The sequence below is a fragment of the Juglans regia genome, chromosome 14, assembly GCF_001411555.2.
Source record: "Juglans regia cultivar Chandler chromosome 14, Walnut 2.0, whole genome shotgun sequence".
In the NCBI taxonomy this organism is placed as follows: Eukaryota; Viridiplantae; Streptophyta; class Magnoliopsida; order Fagales; family Juglandaceae; genus Juglans; species Juglans regia.
The window spans coordinates 9,464,764-9,487,143 of record NC_049914.1 but is presented as its reverse complement, the minus strand read 5'-3'; the positions used below and the strand labels follow the sequence as shown (position 1 = coordinate 9,487,143).

At 37.9% G+C, this 22,380-nt stretch overlaps 3 protein-coding genes across 3 annotated transcripts; 1 reads left to right on the top strand and 2 right to left on the bottom strand.

Annotated features, from left to right (window-relative positions):
• The first annotated feature begins 4,595 nt into the window (after positions 1-4,595).
• Positions 4,596-5,324, top strand: LOC108992960. The gene is made up of 3 exons (XM_018967685.2): positions 4,596-4,724; positions 4,902-4,969; positions 5,064-5,324. The coding sequence occupies exons 1-3, from the start codon at positions 4,625-4,627 to the stop codon at positions 5,160-5,162; spliced, it is 267 nt and encodes an 88-aa protein (XP_018823230.1). The 5' UTR covers positions 4,596-4,624; the 3' UTR covers positions 5,163-5,324.
• Positions 5,325-5,882: 558 nt separating this feature from the next.
• LOC108992998 (inner membrane protein PPF-1, chloroplastic-like) lies at positions 5,883-13,026 on the bottom strand. The gene is made up of 11 exons (XM_018967752.2): positions 12,594-13,026; positions 12,342-12,452; positions 12,156-12,230; positions 11,954-12,014; positions 11,647-11,720; positions 11,430-11,534; positions 10,666-10,773; positions 10,467-10,570; positions 7,250-7,399; positions 7,043-7,169; positions 5,883-6,147 (listed from the first exon to the last, which is right to left on the bottom strand). Exons 1-11 carry the CDS (start codon positions 12,921-12,923, stop codon positions 6,040-6,042), a joined length of 1,353 nt encoding a protein of 450 aa, XP_018823297.1. The 5' UTR covers positions 12,924-13,026; the 3' UTR covers positions 5,883-6,039.
• Positions 13,027-20,908: 7,882 nt separating this feature from the next.
• Positions 20,909-21,816, bottom strand: LOC108992931 (54S ribosomal protein L19, mitochondrial). Its single transcript, XM_018967653.2, has one exon. It carries the CDS (start codon positions 21,625-21,627, stop codon positions 21,160-21,162), a length of 468 nt encoding a protein of 155 aa, XP_018823198.1. The 5' UTR covers positions 21,628-21,816; the 3' UTR covers positions 20,909-21,159.
• Between the last annotated feature and the right edge of the window lie 564 nt (positions 21,817-22,380).

The window sequence follows — 22,380 nt, the reverse complement described above, 5'->3', positions numbered from 1 at the left end:
ACACTTTATCCCCACTGACAATCCCTCACCATTAAATCCTACTTTACCCGTGGCCATCATAGACACATTTACACCTGCATTCCAAGCACCAAGTGTTACCATTTATTCTCCCACTTCTCCTTCCCATGCTCCCACGACGATCTCACCCAATAACACATATCCTAAACCCATTGCACCACTTGAATGCATGTCATCCATTGAACCCTTGTCATCTATTGAACCCATACACTTGCATTCCAAGCACCAAGTGTTACCATTTATTCTCCCACTTCTCCTTCCCATGCTCCTGCGACGATCTCACCCAATAACACATATCCTAAACCCATTGCACCACTTGAACGCATGTCATCCATTGAACCCTTGTCATCTATTGAACCCATGGACTCCTCACCCTTTGATCGTCCTACCCTCATCAATGAACCAATGCACCACTCTTCACCTTCTACTGGTCAACTTCATCATCTAAATCCCCATCATCACATGCTCACCCTTTCCAAAGTCGGTATTCACAAACCTAATCCAAAGTACGCCTAAGTTCATGATGTTATACCTATTCCCCAAGAGCCTAGAAGTATTCGTTCCACATTAAAACATGAAGACTGGACTCATGCCATGCATGAAGAATTAGAAGCTCTCCACAAAAAAAAAAAATACTTGGACCCTTGTTCCCCATACCCCTAAGATGCATATCATTGGTAGTAAATGGGGTCTTTAAAACCAAGCTTAAAGCCAATGGCTCTTTGGACAGTTTTAAAGCACGATTAGTGGCTAAAGGCTACCATCAGGTTGATGGCATTGACTACTCTGAAACTTTTTCTCCTATCATTAAATCTGGTACAATCCGCATTGTTCTTACTGTGGCTTTAGTTAGAAATTGGGATATTTGTCAGTTAGATGTCAAAAATGCTTTCTTACATGGTTTCTTGATTGAGTCTGTTTTTATGGACCAACCTCCTGGATTTATTAATCAAGAGCTTCCAGATCATGTGTGCAAACTCAATCGAGCACTTTATGGCCTCAAGCAGGCTCCTCGAGCATGGTTTGATCGATTTAGTACTTTTCTTTTAGAATTTGGATTCTTGTGTAGTCTTTCTTAACCCTCTTTATTTACTTGTCATTTATCTTATGGATTTATTTTTTTATTATTATATGTGGATGATATTATTTTCATTGGCTCTAACCCCATGTTGCTAAATGATTTTGTTACTACTCTTCATCATGAATTTGACATGAAAGGTTTATGGCCCTTACATTATTTTCCTGGCATTCAAATGACTCTTACTACTAAAGTTCATTTGGTTACGTAGTTCAGATGAAATGATCACGGATGTCTTGTTTTAGGATTTGAAAAAGTTGAATTATTTATTTATATTTTGTGTTGAAGTTTAAAAAAGTTGTAATGATTATATGAGATGAGATGAGATAATTTGGTTTTGTATAACCAAACCGGCCCTTAATGTTGTCTCAGACAAAATATGCCTAGATGATCCTGCCCAGATGACAAATTCTCAACCTATGCCAACTCCTATGACTAAGAAATTAAAAGATTCTACCAATGCCACCTCATACTCAAATCTCTCACACTATTGAAGTATTGTTGGCGCTCTCTAGTATCTCAAGCTTATTAGGCCCGACTTAACCTTTAGGTTGTATTTGGATGTTGAATTGATTTGAATTCTCTATAAATAGTAGTGAGTTGATATGATGAAGTGAGTTCTGTGAGGCCCACCTAAGATGAGTTTAAATGTATTTATGAAAAGTTGAAAAATGTTGTGCGTCTCATGTATAAAGAGATTTTGAGTTGAGATGAGTTTAGTAATTTGAGAGTTGAGTGTTTGAATGTTAGAAGAGATCTAAATCTGAACCGAACTCAGCAGAGCTAAGTGTTATCTAACAACCAAACAAGCCCTTAGTGTGAACTTTGTCTCACACTTCATGCACAATCCAACAGAGGCTCATTATCAGATGGTCAAGCGCATTCTCCGCTATATTTAAGGAACAACCAACTTCGGCATTGAACTTCATTCCAACTCATCACTAGATATGACTGTTTTCTTTGATGCTAATTAGGCTGGATGCACCGAGACTCGATACTCCACCACTGATTTTTGCACTTTCCTTGATACCAATTGCATTTCTAGGTGTGCAAAAAAATAAAATATTGTATCGCGTTCCAATACTAAAGCATAATATCGTGCTTTCGCACAGACTAGTGTTGAATTAACGTGGCTTGCCCCTCTTCTCCATGATCTCAACGTGCCACTTCAAAAGACTCCAACACTGTTTTTTGACAATCTCAATGCTCTTCATTTGACTTGCAATCCAATGTTCCATGCTCATAGTAAACATATTAAGATAGATTATCACGATGTCAGAGAACGTGTGGCTCTTGGACTTCTTCGAACCCAACATGGTTTTTTCATCCATGCAGTTAGCTGACATTTTCACCAACCCGTTATCTCAATTTGCTCTTGCACAATTACATAACAAACTCAACCTCATAGATCGGCTCAGTTTGCGGGGGATATTGAAAATAAAATAAAATAAAATCTGGTCAACCAGTAGCCAGTAGGCTCCAACGGCAGTACCATGTTTCCTAACCAAGACCAAGCAGAGCACCAACCAAATAACTCACCAACGGCACAATGTTTCCTAAACAAGATTTATGAACGTTGCACCGAATCCTCTGCAGAATGTTGCTTTCCTCTCTCTTCTATAAATGTATAGCAGTATATATAGGCAGCTTGTAAAAGACCTTTGAATATATAAAAAACAGAGTTAACAAAACCATATTATTATTAGTTTCTTTAGGCATAACCCAAGATCCCTCCTGTTACTTCTTTCATTTCATCTTTTCCATGGGGTTTTGATGGGATCTTAGCTAATTTTGGGTTGTCAAGGCTCAAGAGCTTGGGGGTCCATTTGAATGATGTTTTTGGACCACAATAAGCAAAATTCTTGGATCTGTTGGGTAAAAGCTTATTGGCTTCTTTTCATGTAGGCTTTGATATTTACTACCCATGGGCCATGTCATTATCCAACGCTTAATTCGTGCAAGTTCTAAACAAGCTTACATTTGAGAGTAAAATTTCAAGTCCTCTTTCTTTTCATCATTACCCGGCGTATTGGCCTATGCCCCCATCTCGGCATTGACATATCTACATCAAGCATGGATTGCACGATCCTAATCATGACTTGGGTGACTTCCCATCTTAATGATTATCAAACAAGCATTCATTTTCTCTCTCTCTCTCTTTTTGGGATTTCTTTGTGGTAGAGTCTTCTTATTAAATGTCTCATCCTTGCCAAAGCCAAAATTTTCGGGTTAAAATTTATATTAAACTCATTAGTGGATCGGTGATTAATGTTGGTGGAATCAATCTAAGCCAAACGAGTTACTAGCACCAACCAAAAAAAGGAAAAATAAAAGAAGAAGAAGGAAGAGGAAGAAACAAGCAAGTATTATTTACAATTGAGAAAATATAAATATCAGCCTACTGTATACATCAGCCGTCGCACACTAATGTATTGAGTGAAAAAAAAAAAAAATTAACTTATGGTGTGTTGCAGCTTCAGGCTGATGCGCAGCACAGCTCTTTACAATTTGATTTTATAATCAAAATTTAGCTTATTAAGGCTATGTTTGGTTGTTGTACCAAACTCAACTCATCTCATCTCAACTCATTTCAAACCAATCAATGATGGGATCAGCCTACTTCAAACATTTTGCCAATCGTACAATAAACATTGCCAATCATTTTGCTATAGAATCTTTCCTTTTCATTTGAAGCCTTCCAAACTGCAACGACCAAAGGAAACTAAAGCATCATGGACTCGGGGAACAGGGTGAGTTTAACTCGGGATAACTTAACAAAATAGATCAAATCCTCCTTTCATAAAACATAGAGTGAAGAATGAGTTCATGGGTTTAGGATGTGCAACTCGGGCTGAGTCCAAGATCAGGGAAAGTACAAGAAAGAGAGAGCCATGAATACAAGCCATAAGAACCTCATAGGAACAAAACCCTGAGACTCGAGTCACAGCAGTTGGAAGGCTTTTCCTTCACATGGTTAGAAATAAGAACCTCATCACTGGATGCACTTGTGTATGCTTAATACTACTATAAAAGAAAAAGTTCAGGTCCTTCAACATAAAATCTATGAACATTTAATGAATTTATTCATTGATATTTCCTCATGGAAATTTAACTTATGTCTATGCATAAATGGACAAATTAAGAACGAGTTTAAATCCCCTACATTAAGAACAAATCAAAACATATGACAATATCAGGGAGCTCAATCATTTAAAAATAAATTGGCGGGTCCCTACATACCATACCGACAGCATGGCTGAAGCCACTCAAAATAAAATGAAAACAAGTACTTAAGAAATCTATCATGGATGCAATGATACCTGCGAGTAGTCAATCCACAATGAGGAAAAGCTAGTTCCATTCCTGATCTTATCAGATCAGCTTGTAATGGCATAGGATTCCCAAGCACTTTTTAACAAACATTCCCACAATTTTGTTTTTTCAAGTCTTGTTATGATTTCTTCATGCTTCTTCAAACACAATAATAAAAGCTTCCACAGGCAGCATGCACCAAACTCATGCGCAAAAATGAGAAGACTCACTCCAATCCATTTTATCTTGGCATGGCTCTTGCTTGCAGCTTCTCAATACCCTTGCTTCACCATGAGTGTCCAACCTGTCGAATCAGGTAAGCCAGGACCCCATTTTCCCCTGCTCAGTATGCATCCATCTCTTTTACTGATAGATTAAGCTCTTTACTTTATATGATAACACTGAAATACAGAGGAAAACAAGCCAGCAGACCATTTGTTGTTACAGGCACTAATGTACCTTGCCTTTCTGTTTTTATGAATGCTGAACACAGTTCATTTGAGGCTCACACAAGGGCAACCAAGCTCAAGGTCGCACAATGGGGATGCCTCATCTAGTCGGGTAAGAATAAGGAGCACTCTATTTTCAAGTTTAATTATTCTTCTCATTTACATGGATAATAAGTTAATGCAAATATCCTGCACTCTTTGATCAGTCCAATAACCAAAAACAGCTTAAAGGAAAGAAGATTCATAAGACTCCGTCAAGCCCCAACCCTGTGGGGAATCACCGCCCGCCGTTTAGACATAAATAGATGGATGAACTTGTACGTGCTGCAAAAGCTAGTAGAAGTTAGAAGTTTTAGTTTTACAGCACATTTCGAGGATTAAAAAAAGGTCAGATATATCCATGTAGCTTGAGAAGCTGTGTCTTTAGGAGTGTTACGCTTGTATAAAAATGGAAATTAGTTGGGGGTGTGTATTATAGAAGCCTTTATACAGAGCAATTGGTAATGTTATGTTTATCATAGAATCGCCATAAGCTGAATCCCCAGTAAAATCTTCAAACATATGATTTAAAATCCAGCCTATGAAGGCTCAAAAGGAAAGAAACCAAGGCATAAAATTTATTTACCCCCCCGGTTTGGGTATATTTCTACACATCTCAAAAGGGTATTGACCAGCTCTAAGGCCAATATGAGTTAAGAGAGACCCTCGTTAGAGAGAGAGAGAGAGAGAGAGAGAGAGAGAGAGAGAAACCGACATGTCGTATGAATATCTCGAGGCCAAATGCAGAAAAATCAATCTCCATAGAATCACCATGAAGGTTATTTTCACCACTAATTTGTAAGTTTTGCTATTTATGTTCTACGACATGAACTCCATCAACATAAACTCATGTTGCTTCACACGATCTTCAATTGCTCTGATACAGAGCTTGAAATGCTGTGTCGCTTCATTTTATGGTAAGAATTTTAGGGCCTCCCCATTTTCTAAAGGTAATTAATTACTCAAAACACGCATAACAATCGTGGTGGCTAGAACTTGCTTAAAATAACAAGGAACGTGGAGATCGACTTAAGATGAATGAGCCGACATAAGAAAAAATGGCCACTATATATTAACCAAGATACAATTTGCTGAGATATACAGGACTCAACATAAAACTACAAAATATGGTACATTGTCTCTCTATGCAGCACGCTTCCGCTTTGATCGCTTGCTCCGCCTTGGGCGTGGATAATTTGGTACATCTTTACCGCTACTAGGAGCATATGCTTCTTCAAGAGCCTCCTCACCCTGTCAAAATCTCTAAGTTAGTTCTAAAATCATGTGTTAAGAAAAAGAAAACCAGGTAAGAATGCTGTTTACAAGAAAAAACTATGCACCCCAACATCAGATCATAATTGAGTTAGAAGCTGTCAAGATTGATTGATTCTCCATTCCAAATATAAAGTGCATAGTGTTTTTTAGTATACGTGCCCTTATTTGTTTAGGACTATGTTCGCATATGGATCAACTTTGATCTTGAAATAAAGGCACCCGGCCTGATTTTCACTTCATCGTCTCTTTGCAATATGTATACCCTGGGGTTGTAGGATGGTGAGACAGGAGAACTTCCTCCTCATCTGTGGTCTTCCTTTTATCAAATACCATTTAGATAATCCATAGACGTGCATGCAGGCACCAGACACAAAAACAACACAGCTTGTTTTCTTTATTGTTTGGTGTTAAGCCAAAGACCAATCAATGTCAACTTCACAACAATAGCTGCAATGAAAAACTAGAGGTAGTGGAACCACCAACTGCCACCAGGATGTCAACACTATCAGCTCATGATCATGCTGCCATATGAATTCTGCATCTTCTATTTGTTGGTCCAATAAATTTTACTGATGAGCCTAAACATTCAACTAGTGCGCTCTTTTTGTTTTAAAGGATAAAAATATAATTTTAAAAAAGTAGCAGTCATCATACGATATCAAAAGTGCAATCAAGATGAAGGGTTATCTGCTCGTGCATGAGTATCATAACAACAGAATACGGAGCTCTTTCATCTTTGCTTCTTTATTTGCATTAACAGTTACTCACAAAAAGAAAACATGATATTGTTGCATAATAAAATGCTTCGGGAGGAAAACAGCAACAATACTCCAACTGAATGGATAGTAAGAAACTAAAAGTTGAGTTTTACCTTATCCTTAGTCTCTTCATCTGGATCATCCTCAGAATCAGATGTCGAAGCCAGATTCTGAACATCTTCTGTTGGCAGGGCCTTGCTCAACTTTTTCTTATTTTCTCCTTCTTTTAACTGCCTAAACCTGTTGGTTGCCATTTTTCCAGTAAGAAAACTTTGAAAAAGCTGAGGATACTAGTATGCATTACGTAATGTAAAACTGACCTCTCGCCAGGCTGTACTGGCTGAGAAGCTGATCGTTTTGCACGTCCCGCTGTAATGATTCCACCAGCATTCTCAGCTACAACAGGCTTTGCACCACCTAATTTGCGTAGCCATACTTGTTGAGCAGTGCTGAGAACATTGTTTGTGAACCTAACAATCACACAATAAATTTTATGAATTAACAAACGAACAAGTTTGTTCAGAATACATAGTTTATAACGTCCATGCATAAAGCTTAAAAAAGGAGAAAAGGAAATATATCGGTCAAACACCCTATGATTTAACTTTATCACAAAATATCTAATGATTTCAGTTCATGACATGTTAGTTGTTACGAGAGCAATCACAAAGAATCTGCCGAGCAACATACCATGTACCAGGCAATAAAAAATGAACTCAGAATTGAACCCAGTCTAACTTGCATTCCAAGCCCACCCTTTGACCATTCAGCTACACCCAAAATAATCACAATGATAATAAATATATTTTATTATTTTATTAGTCCAATAGGGTGCATGTGTTCTTATAATCAATTGGATAGTTTGCTAATCTAAGTGTCGGAATCTTCTTTCTGGCATTAATTATTTATTTGAATTAAAATGAAATAACTAATGCTAAAAAGAAGATTCAGACTTTCAGAGACACCCTATTGGACTGAGCAAACATATTTGTTATCGTTGTGAGAATTCTCAGCATAGTAGATCAAATCACAAAATTATGGGGCAGAATCAGAAGGTGCAACAAAATCATAAAAGGGTCATAGGGCTAACTCAAAGTTTTATACTATTTCATATTCTTGTCGGACATATGAACTACTCTGCATGTGTCAAAAGAGTGATATTTATACAAAAAATGGTTGAGAAGGTGGAATGCAGATTGGTTTCTTGGAAGAGGTTGTATTTGTCTAGAGGTGGTAGGCTCGCTTTGATTAAAAGTACTCTTTCTAACCTACCCACCTATTTTCTGTCTTTGTTCCCGCTCCCCACAAAGGTTGCCAATTGTATTGAAAAGTTATACCGAGACTTCTTGTAGAGTAGGTTGGGGGAAGAGTTCAAATTTCATATGGTAAACTGGTCAATTGTCTGTCTTCCAATTTCTAGGGGTGGATTGGGGATTCATAATTTGATGAAATTCAACCAAGTTCTGCTGGGTAAATAGTTGTGGCAGCACCAACACGAAAGGGGTGCCCTATGGAAGTCCGTTATAGATTCACAGTTTAGGGAGGATTAGGGTTGTAAATGAACCAATCTGTTCGATAGCCCACTTGGTATTCGCTCGGTTAAACTTGAATTGAACTCGACTTGTGAAAGTGAAAACAGATACCCGCTCGATTAGTAAATGACATATACTCGACAAAACTCGACTCGGCTAAGGCTCGCTAAGGCCTGCTAGTTTATGCCCGAGTCGACTCGTTAGCTCGACTTGATTAATGTTCATTCATATATTGATAAATATATACATGCACCTATATATATATACATATATATATGTATTAGCTAATAATATAAGTATAGCACTTTTACAATTAAATATATAATATGTAACCTAATTAATTACTTGCGTCTCTATATATTGAATATATTTTATAGTTATATTTTATAATTTGTAAAATAATTAGTCGATAAGATTTAATAATTTCATATACTAGTACATGGAAACCATATATGAAATAGATATATGTTATCATATTATGTGTATGTATTAATAATTTCTGTGAGCATATAATATATTGTTATTATGGATAAATATCAACTAGTTAGATATTAATTATTTATAAATTTTTAAAATCTAATAATTCAATAGAGGTTCTACTTGTTAGTTGTAAAAATTCAATATTAGATTTTTTATTTTTTAATAATCTAATGTATTATTTATTAAATCTTATTCAAAAAAAAAAAAAACAATTCAAGCCGAGCTCGAGTTGGAAATTTAGTTTACCGAATCGAACTCAAACAAAGAATAAATAAAAATCTCGAGCTTGAGCTCGGGCTCGGGCTCAAGCTTGAGTATTTTGAGTCAAGCCGAGCTTGGCAAGCCAAAGATTGGCTCGCCTCGGCCTGATTACAGCCCTAGGGAGGATGGTGCTCAAATGAGGTACGTAGCCCATATGGGGTGGGCTTGTGGAAATACATTAGAAAAGGGTGAGAGATCTTCCGGAGACATGAACATATTGTGATGGGACGGTACTCGTGTCAGATTTTGGTACAACAAATGGTGTGATGAACAAAGCCTCAAAGACACATTCCCGCCATTTTTTAGCTTGCACGAGCGAAGAATGCAACGATAGCTGGCCTCGTGGTATTTTCTAGTGGCTCCCCTAAATGGAATGTAGGTTTCATTAGGCAACCCAAGATTGGGAGTTGGAGGCTATTGCAGAGTTCTATGCGGCATTGTATTCCGTAAGCATGACCGAGGGTACCATAGATAAGATGAACTGGAGCCCCTCCAAGAAAGATAGATTCACCGTCAGATCGTTTTACCATGTTTTAACGAGCTCAAAAATGACCACATTCCCATGGAAGAGTATATGGCAGTCAAAAGCTCATTCAAAAGCAGATTTTTTTGTTTGGATAGCATCCTTGGACAAGATTCTTACCACAGATAACTTAAGGAAGTGTTGGGTAATGGTGCTGGACGGGTATTGCATATTTAAGAAGAATGGAGAATCGATAGATCATCTACTTCTACATTGCGAGGTGGCCAAGACCATGTGGGATGGTGTTTTTTTTTTTTTGTGGGAATTGGATTATCATGGGTCATGCCTCTTAGACTTGTCGATTTCCTTGCAAGCTAGAGAGGCCTTCGAGGTAATTCACAAGTGGCAACAATCTGGAAAATGGTTCCTATATGTATGTGTTGGTGTCTTTGGAGGGAGAGAAATGATGGAAGCTTCGAGGACCGTGAGAGAACAATGAATGAGCTTAAAGTTTCTTTTTTAAAACTATGTTCTTATGAGCGAGGGCCATTGTTGTTAATGGACTTAATGTCCATGATTTTCTACTTTCGGTGGTAAACCCTAGTTAGGTACTTTTCATGTATACTCCCTGTATACTTGGGCTTTGCCTACTTTTATGAATAAAACTTTTTTTTTATAAGTTTTATGAATAAAACCTCTTGATTACCTATTTAACAAAGCAGTTATCAACAAAAGCATATGGAGGCAGATAATCCTGGTGGGACTGATACAAGGAAGTGAAAGTGCTAATGAGAAACCAACCAATAAATGGATAATCCTGATGGGACAGACAAGGAGAAGTAACCAATCATGAGTGGAAGAAACTTGAGAACAAGAAGAGTGTTCTTTTGAGATGGATCATCAGTCTGCCAAAAAAATACAATTAAGGCTTCATGATACTTAGAAGGAAAAATTGAGAACAGAGAAATGAAAAGATTCAGGGAAGAGGCCAATGCTTTACCTGGGGAGGCTTCATGAGCTCCATCGAAACATACTGAGAAACAACAAGGAGGACAGGCAAAACAAGGTATGCTGCAGTATCATTCCAGCCCAAAGGTGGATGGCCATCCTGCACGAAGAATTATGGATTGTAAAAGCTACATCAAATGCATAAACATGCAAAAAAACTTGGGCATCGAGTGCCATACAAGTAGAAAATACAACTGATAAATGAGGGCAGTATCCCTAACCCGCTTTGTAAATTGTGGACCTAATGTTGTAGATCCTCAAAGATATTTGTGGAACACAGCTCATTCATATCCTAGGACATGCTTACCACCCATGACATGCATCTACCTAACTAAAGATGGAAGCTGACAAAACAGGAAGAAACGTCAAACTGCCAATGCAAGCCTAACCTTCCAAACTTCAGAAATGACCTATCTCTCTTCTTTTGGCTGATAAGTCTTGGTCAAGGCACACAATAGACGAGATTAAGGATGACAGGGAAGACAGGACAGTGTGGGAAACAAGCCACAATACCAAAAGCATCCTGATGCCTGACTACTGACCAAAAATCTCTGCTTCACTACATGTTTCAGATATGAGCCAAAAATCGAGAGCTCAAGCTAACACTTCCATGATCAGTTATTAAGATAAAAACATCCATAAAAATGGAGTTTAACTTAAGAATTGCTATGAAAGATTGAATGTTAGCAATATAATTAAAGACACTGCAATACAATTCTTAGCTCCACGAGACATGTGAAAGTAAAGTGTAATTACCACAAATGGAAAAAGCCAAGAAACGCCAGATCCACTTTGTCGAGCAGCAATTGAAGTTGGGCCACCCAAAGAGGGAATCCAAAAAAAACCTTCTGTCAACAGTCCCTTCAGATACAATTTTTACAAAAATTAGCAATGACCAACTTTTTTTGAATGTATAAGATTTATGTCCAATAACATCACCAAAACAATACTAAGATATTAACCTCTTAATTACCTCATTTGCCACATTTGAAAGAGCTTGATATAGCCCTATCCAGACTGGTATAGTAGCCAAAGTGGGGAAACAACCTTTGCAGGAAAATCAATAAGATGTTAATATATGCATGTGTGTGTATAAGCTGATTAGCATTTTAAGGCCATCTTTGCATGACAATTAATATATTGCCATGGACAACATCAGAATTTTGAACTTTTGTCAGCCTGAAGACCAACGACCAAATGAACATATAATTGGAATAAGAATCAACAAGTTGAACTTGAGAGTATTAATTGGAACGTTAACAGATTTATGAAAAGAACACCTGCCAAAGGATTAACCCCTGCTTGCTTATAAAGCCTTGATGTCTCAAGTTGTATTCTTTCCTAAACACAGAAAAGGGGGATAGAGATATCAGAAAGCACAATATTTACTACTTTGGGGCCAAAACAAACTAATAAGTACGAAATATTTTTGCTCAAACTGAATGATTGGTGCGATCACATATAACCGAGATAGCGTCTCACCTGATTACCAGCATATCTTTGTTGAATGGCTTTAATCTTTGGTTGAAGGTTTTGCATAGCTAGTGTTGATTCAACCTACAAAGAGTAGTGAATGCTACGAACTAATAATACCAACACGGCCGAGGCCAGCAAATAATAACCGTACAGGCACTCTGGAATCTGATGCATTTACAGTGAAAGACTCACCTGTTGCTTTGTCAAGGGAAATGTGGCAACTTTAACAATAACTGTAAGCAATATAATTGCAAATCCATACGCATATGGAACGTGCACAGCACTAAGTCCATCCTTCAATACCTACAGGAGTCAACAAGCAATTCATTCAAAACTTACTTCGTATGTCTCTTTGCAAATTATAACAGAAAAAAATCTAATAATTTCGCTCACCTTTTCTTGCAAAATTACACAACTACCGACAAATAATTCATATATGTTTACCTTGAGAACAGCTTCCATGGCATCGGAGATAAACCCGAACCACCCGTTATTTTTCTGCGCGGCGGCCTCAGCAGAGCTTGAGGCTGGGTCGACTGCGACCGCGGCGTCCGCGAGGGTGTAAAGTAGGCCTTCAGCCCTGTTAAGGAGAGCGGATAAATCAACCGGAGAGTGGACGGAATCGATGGGAGGGATGTCATGAAAACTGAGCTTGACTCTGGTGGTGGTAGAGAAGAGCCGACCTCGGTGAGGGAGGGTGTGGAGGCCATGGCGAGAGAGGGACGGAAGGGACGGGCCGATGAAGGATGGGGATGAAATAACGGTATTCGCCATGGGAGAAGGGGTGATGAAACGAGCTCAGCTTCTCATGGGAGATGAGGGGATCGGCAGTGGAAGGAATAAGACCGATCGATGGTGGAGAACGTAGAATAATATAATTTCGATCGAATTATCCATATTTTGAGCAAATTCTTCCGTAAAGGTGGCAAATTCGTAAAACTAAATTAAAAAAGGGGCAAAATACAAAAATTAGTCAAATTCCACGGGTAGTTCACGAACTGCTGTATCCAATGTCCGAATTCCACGTGTGAGAGATGAGGGATTCTTTAGTCATTTTGTAAAGAGAAATATTTGCTTAACACGCAAATCTTGTGCAAGGATTTTGCCTAATTGATAAGAGTTATTAATAACTTATTATAGTCATTATCTTTACGCCAAAGAATAAAAAATAAAAATAATTGTGTTATATTTGAATGATGAATAAAATTTTTCAACTGACAAGTTAAATTTATTTTATAATAAAAAGAATTACAATCTTATCACATATAAATATTTTTATGTAATATTTGTGTGTAGACCAGTCTTTTTTTTTTGTTGAAAGTAAGGTAAAAGAAAAATGATATTTACAGTCGTAAAGTATATAAGCGTCGCACAATTATTTTAAAAAAAATAAATACGGAATCTACATAAAAAAAAAATTAATTTTTTTAATAGTGAATCTCATTATTTCTTAAAAGGATTACGCGTCACTTATGCACTTCATGACTGTACGTAACATTACTCAATGCTATATATTAGATACAGTCATGGGTTGTGCAAGTGTCGTGCACTCCTTTTGAAAAATAGTATAGTCTACAATTAAAAAATTAAATTTTTTCACATGAATCTCATTTTTACTTACTTTTTTCAAAAGTAATGTGTGACACTTACCCACCGTATAACTTGGGGGTGGGCAGTGAGGCCTCGCCCCCGTCTGCCAAATGCGGGGGGTGGGTGGCCTCACCGGCATCTGGCACCCACAACGAGGACAGGATGGGGTGCACTCCTGCCCCGCCCCCGCTTTTTATTATATATATAAATATATATTAGAAATTAAAAAAAAAATACCCTCATACATCAAAATGACGTTGTTTTATCATTGTGCAAAACAACGTCATATTATGTATGGAGGTATTTTTAAACACCCTACATCAAACGGTGTCGTTTTGTATTGTGCAAAATGGCTTCGTTTGATGTAGGGTTTTTAACCTAAGGGGAATCCCCCCGTCTTTTCCTGTCTGCGATTTCCTTCTTCTTTCTCCCAATCTCTTTGCTCCTAATCTTGAGCCTTGGGCTTGCTTCATGAAGTCTCGACTCTCTGTCGCCTGCTGTAGTCGCCCATCGTGGTTCTTGTCGAATGTAAGTTTTTCAATTGGGTTTTCCCATTTTCTTTTGCATTTTTTTTATTAAAATTTAAATGGAGGATGAGATTGTGAATTGTGTGTTGTGGAGGATGAATGTGCATGTGAATTGATTGAACTTTGATTGAAGTTTTCATGTTCATCTTCATGATTTAATTGTTTAATGTTTGAATATTGTACCCTAGAATTCATATGCTTGCTGAGATTTTTGAGATCTTGATTTGTTTACATTTTGTTCGATAGAATTAATTATTACATGTGAATTGTCATCGATTCCAATGGAAATATACTATGGTGGTTACTGTTGTGATTAGAATTGTTGTGTCGGACTTGTAATATATATATATATATATATATATATATGTATATATATCAAATTGTATGATGAAAGAAAATGTATTTTTTTCTAAAATAAAACAAAAAAAAAATATTCTTATAATATCAAAAAATGAGTCTATTTCTAGACAGAATTATCATACATACATATATATATATATATATATACACACACATACATGATATAGAGACAAACACACGCACAAATTACAGAATACGGATTCATGGCCATTGCGTCAAAATCAAGATTTACTTTTACTTCTCCACTTATCATTCTAAGAGTCTAGTCAATCCATTTTTGTCAAACCAAAACAGATGTGAAAACTTGGATCTTCCTTAAGAAATTAGTAAAAGTTTCACCAGCTAAACTTTGATTGAAAATGCCCCTATCTAACTAAATTTTATTACTCCAAGTTAAATGAACTAGCTAGAACTTTGATTCCTCGATATCACATTTTTCAAAAGTATTTGCCTAATTTTTAAACTCTGATAAACAAATTATAACTACAGGGTTTATTGCATAGTATTTGCTAATACTTGGATGTTAAAACTTAATATTTGGAGTTAGATATTAAAACCTAATACTTGAATGTTAAAACTTAATACTTGGGTGTTAATTGTTTGGCATGTTGCCTATTGCCATGTTTGGATGTCAATACTTAGATATTAATTGTTTGGCATGTTGTCATGTTTGGTATAATTTTAGATTTATTATTTACTTGAGTTCATGAAAAATTCGACAGATTCTAGTGCGAGCTCCCCTACCCCTACCCCTACCCTATTGCTACTTTTGGCCCAACACCTACCCCTATGCCTACGGAACCTTGCCCCCACCCCCAAGACCAGCAAGAAACCCGCTTTCAAAGTTTGGTCTCATTTCACCAAACTAAAGGGTGTGACCACAATAACCCCCAAGCAAAGTGTAATCACTGTGGTAAAATTTATGGATGCGCAACTCTAAGAAACATAGTACCTCATAGTTAAAGGTGCACCTAGAAGAACAATGCAAAAAAAGTCTAATATTAAGATCATTACAAGAGAAGAGCCGGTCCAGAGTAGAGATTGGACTTGAAAAAATGGCGGATGAGAGTAGTGGGGGTGCAACGTAAAGGGGGTATACTAAGTATGGTTCCGATGAGTGTAGGAGACACCTAACTCGTATAGTCATCATGGATGAGCTACATTTTCAAGTTGTTGATGAGAAAAGGTTCTAAACATATTCTCGCTACTTGGAACCAAAGTTTAATCTTCTTTCTCGCCACACGGTATCAAAGGATGTAAAAAACCATTATTGTTCTAAAAAAGATAAGTTGAAGGGTCAATTTGTTTGCCTCACTACCAATACTTAGACATCGGTCCAAAATTTTAATTATATGTCTTTGACTATGCATTTTGTTGATTCTGATTGGACATTGCATAAGAAAATTAAAATTTTCTCAAATCACCGATCACAAGGGTGAGACGATTGAGAGAGTCTTGGAGCCATAATAAAGGATTGGAGGTTGACATGAGTTGTTACAGTCACAGTTGATAATGTCTCGTCTAACGATGTCGCATTGAGACATCTTAAGATCTATCTTAGATAGGCAAATAAGACAATTATGAGTGGTGACTGTTTGCATATGAGATGTGCGGCACATATTCTGAATCGTATTGTCACTGATGGTTTGAAGGATCTTCATGACTTGATTGCTCGGGTTAGGACTGCTGTGAGATGCGTGAGATATTCTTCTTTGAGATTGGAGAAAGTCAAGGTTGTTGCGAGGTCTGCGGGACTAACATCCAAGAAGGGTCTTTGTACTGATATGTCTACACGATGAAACTCAACATTTTTTATATTGGAGGCGACCCAAGAATATAAGTTGGCATTTGCATTATTGGGTGATGAACACATTCAATATGTAAAATATTTTGATGATCATAGGAGATGAAGGAAGCCTATGGATGATGATTAGAAAGTTGTATCTATTTTTGTAGATTTTTTTAGACTTTTCTACAAGGTCACCATGACGCTATCTAGAACTTTGTACCCCACATCGCATCATTTATGTCAGCAAATATGTAGGATAAAAAAAAGAATTATATGACATGGTCGCGGGTTGTCACATTAGGCTACGGAAGATGTCATTGATTATAAGGACGAAATACGAAAAGTATTTGAGAGATTTCACTAGGGCTAATATTTTATTATATGTAGCTCTTGTTGTTAACCCTCGATTTAAGGTAGATGGCATGATATATGGATTGGGAATTGCGTACGGGCAAACATGGGCGAAGCATATTGCAGCAAAGGTTAGGAAAACCCTTGGTAGATTATTTAATAAGTTTATCATCTTGTGGGGTGGTAATATTGCGGCACCTACACCTACCTTCATCAGTTCCAGAAGATGGGGTTAGAAAAAGACGTAGATTGGACTAGGGTGAGAGGTTGGAGCAGAACCCCTTTGTCTGGAGTTCTACAGAGCCTCAGTTAGAGTTAGACAAATACTTGGCAGCGGAGCTTCAACCATTTTCACGAGACTTTGATATATTAAATTGGTAGAATGTAAATGTCGTGAAATATCCCGCCCTTGGAGAGATAGCCCGCAATATTTTGGTCATTCCTATTAGCACCGTAGTCTCAGAGTCGGCCTTTAGTCAGTGTTTTAAATTTCGTACCGTACCAGTTGGTACGACCGAAATTTTTCGTTTCGGCCGTCCGGCCGGTACAGGTACTATATTTGTTCCGTACCGGCTAAAATACCGGCCGATACCGGCCATACTGGACTAAATTTTGGCCTATACCAGCCTATATTTCGGCCGGTACCGGTCGATATTTCGGCCTGTTTTTTTTTTTTTTCAAACTATAAACTTATTTTTTAACCCCTAATTCAGACTAGACTATTTATAATTTTTATATATATGTATTTATATATAATTTATTTATATATAGACTATTATTTTGGAATATAAATTTTATATATATTTTTATATATAATTTATTTAAATATCGACTATCCCGAAACGTTATCCCGAAACGCTATCTCGAAACGGTACCAGTACCGAAATATTTCGTTCCAGTGCCTTGACCGGTACGACGTCCGGTACGGTATTCAAAACATTGCCTTTAGCACCAGAGGGCACATATTGGATTCATTTCGGAGTTCATTAGCTCCTACCATTGTGGAGGCTTTGATTTGCATGCAGATTTGGATCACGGGACTTCAATTCATGTTCCGGATGTTCTTGACTATGAGGTGACCAACGTCGAGGAGGAGGGTGGTGATCAACCTGGATCTGGTAATCATTGGACTTGAATTTTATTTTTCTTATTTTAATTTATTTATTTTCATTTAATCGTTATTAATTTTAAATTTAATTGTTATAGTGATACATGAGACGACGTCTATGACTATCTTCGATGCAGTATAACTTTGTTTGTATTGGAAATTTGGACCCATCATTGTCAATTTGCCATGGGCACAATATGCATGTTTTTTAAATGAGGCTTGCTAGGTACAACTAGTTTGGTGCCAAACTGCGTACCAACACTCACATAACTTTTTTATTGAAAAAAAAAAATTTGAGAGAAGAATGTCTTACATTTAATATCGGTGAGCGATTTGGTGCGTGAAATCGCTTGCAATAAAACTTTTCCATAATTTTTGTTTCATGTTTATAACTTTATAGTTTATAATTCTAATTTCTTTTATTTTTAACTTATTAATATTGCAAGTTTTATGATCTCGACACAATTCAGTGAACTCATCGTTATCCCAAATTAATCAAATTTGAAATGTTATGATTTTGTTTATTTATAATTAATTGTAATGTTGCTACAATAATTAGTAGTGCAATTTGTAATATTTACTATTTTTAGATGAGTTTGTAATATTGTAATAGTTTATTAGTTTTTTTAATTTGTATAATTATAATAGTTTAGTGCCGGAGTTAGTTATGATTATTAGTTAATACTTAATAATATTAGTTGGAACTTGGTATATAGTTATTAGTTAATAGTTTCTATCCATATAATATTTTTTTGTTTTCAGTTTTTTAATATATTTATTATTGTAGTTAAATTCTGGATCCAAAAACATATTTGAATATGTTTCTGGGCCATTTTAGGCCAAGATAACTGAACTGGATCAAAGGCAAGGTGGTTGGGGAGCACCCCGTGCAGTGGGTGTAGGGGGCGGAGAGGGCAGCTAACAACCTGTACTGGGCAGTTAGTAGCCCTGACCATGAAGTCTATTCTTTAGCCTTGAGCGTGGGCTTGTTTTTACTTCAGAACTAGCCTTGGCCGAAATGGCAAGATTGCAAGGCTACCAATACTTTCATATTAAATGGGCCACGTGGTTCATTCATCTTCCAATACCATTGATTAGTCACTTTTGGTTTAGAGTTCTCTAATACCATTTATAAACAAAATAAAGGAAGATGAATTATTTGCAATTATACTAGGGGTGCTATCCGCCCCCTATGGGCAGGGCCACCCCTTTCCCACATGGGCGGGGGCGGGGGCGGGAGTAGGGGTGGGGGTGGGGGTGGGGATTTACGTAATTCGGCAACAGGCTTACGTCCAGGGGGGTTTGGAGAGGGAAGTCTCCACTATGATATATCACTCATGGATCCTTATATCTCACTGTATAGAGAATGTTGGAGCTCTTCTTCGAGAGGCTACTGAAGAAGAAGATGATCTGATCTAGGGAGTATTGAGTTGGTCTCCAAAGTAGAGGTCGTCAATTCATTATCTCTATCTCTCCTTTATGTTGTCTGGACATCCCCTTTTATATGTTTGCTTGACTCTTTATTGTACATGGCAGACTGCCATGAGTTGGCAGATCTCCCTTGCATGAACATTTTGCCTTCTCCCTCTGACCCTCTGACACTTATAGCCCTCATATCCCTCTTGTCTCCCTCTTGTCTCTTTTCTTGTTCCCTTTTATCTCTTTCCTTGTCTCCCTTTTGTCTCTAGTGATAGCTTGGTGGGCTGGGCCCAATTTATGAGCTATGGGCATTTTTCCCCTTCACAAAGCTAGATCCATGAGGAGAAGAAGAGAGAAGAAAATGAGGTAGACCTGTGAAAAGGAGACGAGAGAATAAAAGAAGAATAAAAGGGAAGAAGAAAGGAGAAGAGATTGGCAACAGTGTGAATGTGTAATGGTAGATTGGGTTTCTTTTCTCGAATATACATGTATAGTGGGCTGACGGGTGATTATCAGGCAGGTGAGTATCCCACCTGCTCGCTAGCTTTGAAAAAAAAAACAAATAGTTGTCCTCCCATTGCTCAACACTCAACAGGCTGGCGGTTTGGGCGGGCAAGTTGGGTCTGGGTGCCCCGCCACCCAGCCCTATTTGTGGTTGCTAGATAATGGAACAAAAAAGAAAAAGAAAATAATTGTCCAATATTAGAAGCCAAGGTTTCCAATTGTTTGACAAGCAATTTAAGAACTAGCCACAAAAGAATAGAAATCCATCTGGAAGAAAATATAGACAAAAAAGTGCCCATTCTAACATACTATAATATGTATAAAGGTGTAAATCAAGGAGATGGATGGTTGAGTTTCAATGCTGAATCAAGCAACGAAACCCATGATTCTGAACCCAAGATCTAAGACACTTTTGGAAACAAGCTTCCAAAGACAAATGGCTATAAATCCCTCATCCAGAAAAACCATGATGCAAAATGGTTTATCTCCAAGTAAACCTGAGCACAAAATGCTAATATAAGCACAGCAGGTCTGTTACTTTTGGACATGCCCCCCAATTTTGCTACTTTCACTCCCATAAATGGCCTGCCAAGCTCATATAAAAATCCAAAAGCTCAAATTGCAGTGCATTCACAAGTCTTTAAAAATTGAAAATCTACTAGTAAACTAGACAGGAAAATGCAGGACCAGGGTTGTTCAATATTCACTACGCACTCGTGCACTGCTACTGAATCTGATATCTGCATATATCCAACATGCAGTTCCAATAATGCAAGAAATAAAATAGTGAATTCCTAACACCATGCGATGCATTCACCAGCTCAGTACTTCTCCCCTTGACTCCTCTTAAATTTTGGGAAGCTAGTTGATCCTAAATTCTCAAGACCTGGTTGATTACATTTCTCCAGCTCGTTCAACAGAATAGGCTATCCAAATTCCTCAACTCTATCCAATAGAAGCAACACAAAATTTAATGGAACAAGATCTCTAAACATGCATCTGAAATACAGAAATTTGTTCCAAAGGAAAACAAAAATGAAGTAAAATCAATATGATCTGTAAACGTTGTCAAATACTAATCAATATGTGTCAGTAAATGAAGGTTAAGGAATAAAGAAAATATTGCAAAGGTTTTCATTTTTTCACCAGTATCATTTCCAAGTAACTACTTCCATATCTTATCACCAAGGAATTATGCAACACTCTAATGATCAAACTAAAATTCAAACTAGAACAAATTCAAGACAAGAACAACACCCCACAAGTCCATCACCACAATTTTAAGCCCATCTTTTAGAAAAATTGAAAAGAACGAGTAAAGGGGCTGACAACCAAATCAAAAGAACAGGATTTGGAATATTGTTAATCCAACTCCTTCACAACCTTAATCCCCATAGTATTGGCGGTCCCAATGATGGACTTGCAAATGGACTCCAAGGGCATGTACTGGCAATAAGGGTCAGACTGTTTCACCTTGGCAATCTCGTAGACATGCTGGAGAGTTATGGTGGAAGCGACCTCGTGGCCCGGTCGGCTGCTGCCGGACTCGACCCCGGCGGCCTTCTTGATGTACCAGGTGACAGAGGGGGACTTCACGATGAACTCGAAGGTGTTGTCCTTGAAAGCGGTGATGGTAACGGCCATGGGTGTGTCGGGCTTGTACTTCTGCGTGCGGGCATTAAAGTCCTTGCAGAAGGCCATCAGGTTCAACCGGTACTGTCCCAGAGCAGGTCCCACCGGTGGTGCTGGGCGAGCCCCTCCGGCGGGGACCGTGAGACGGATCGTCGCGGCCACAGGCCGCCGGGTGAGGATCTCTTTCAGTGTCGACATGCCCTCAACGTGTTTGTGCGTGCGTGCGCGTGAAAGAGAGAGGGATCCAGGGGAAGTATATACGTCTTAGCGCTCGGGCAGGGTTGCGTCTTGCATCCAAGTCTAATAGCTCATATTGGTGATGATGCCATGAGGGCCCTTCAAGGATTTCGTGCCTTAGTTTTTGAATGAATCGTAGAATTTTAGGATCTAAAAATAAAAGATTAAAAAAAAGCTATAAATACCTAATGTCTCATGAATTTACCCAACAACCATAAATATTAGAATAAATATAGATAGCAGCCACTGTTTAGAAACAACCATTTTGCACATATGATGTGGCATCATCTAGACCACATATCTCTCCAAGTCTAATTTATCATCTGACTGAGAGAGAGACAATGAGAGAGAAGCAGAGATGAGAGAGAGAGACCGAGAATGAGAGAGAGAGCCAATGAGAGAGAGAGTCAGTTCGAGATGAGAGAGAGACGGAGATGAGAGAGAGAGCGGAGAACCGAGATGAGCGAGAGAGAGACAATGAGAGAGAGAGGATGAGGGATGAGAGAGAGAGAGCTGTTGATGAGAGAGAGATTCACTCTGAGATGAGAGAGACCGAGATGAGAGAGAGAGCGGAGAACCAAGATGAGAGAGAGAGAGAGAGAGAGACAATGAGAGAGAGAGGCCGAGATGAGAGAGAGAGTATGAGGGATGAGAGAGAGTCGAGGAGAGAGAGTCGAGGAAAGAGAGAGAGATGGCGAGAGATCTGATGAGAGA

Bases quoted from the DNA above. Each gene is read 5' to 3' on its own strand.
- LOC108992998 (XM_018967752.2), bottom strand. From the start codon at position 12,923: ATGGCGAATACCGTTATTTCATCCCCATCCTTCATCGGCCCGTCCCTT. The intron at 12,453-12,593 runs GTAAACATATAT...TGACTCCTGTAG, and splicing joins CCATGGAAGCTGTTCTCAAG to GTATTGAAGGATGGACTTAG. The intron at 10,774-11,429 runs GTAATTACACTT...TTCTTCGTGCAG, and splicing joins CTTGGCTTTTTCCATTTGTG to GATGGCCATCCACCTTTGGG.
- LOC108992931 (XM_018967653.2), bottom strand. From the start codon at position 21,627: ATGTCGACACTGAAAGAGATCCTCACCCGGCGGCCTGTGGCCGCGACG.
- LOC108992960 (XM_018967685.2), top strand. From the start codon at position 4,625: ATGAGAAGACTCACTCCAATCCATTTTATCTTGGCATGGCTCTTGCTT. The intron at 4,725-4,901 runs GTAAGCCAGGAC...TGCTGAACACAG, and splicing joins TGTCCAACCTGTCGAATCAG to TTCATTTGAGGCTCACACAA. The intron at 4,970-5,063 runs GTAAGAATAAGG...CTCTTTGATCAG, and splicing joins GGGATGCCTCATCTAGTCGG to TCCAATAACCAAAAACAGCT.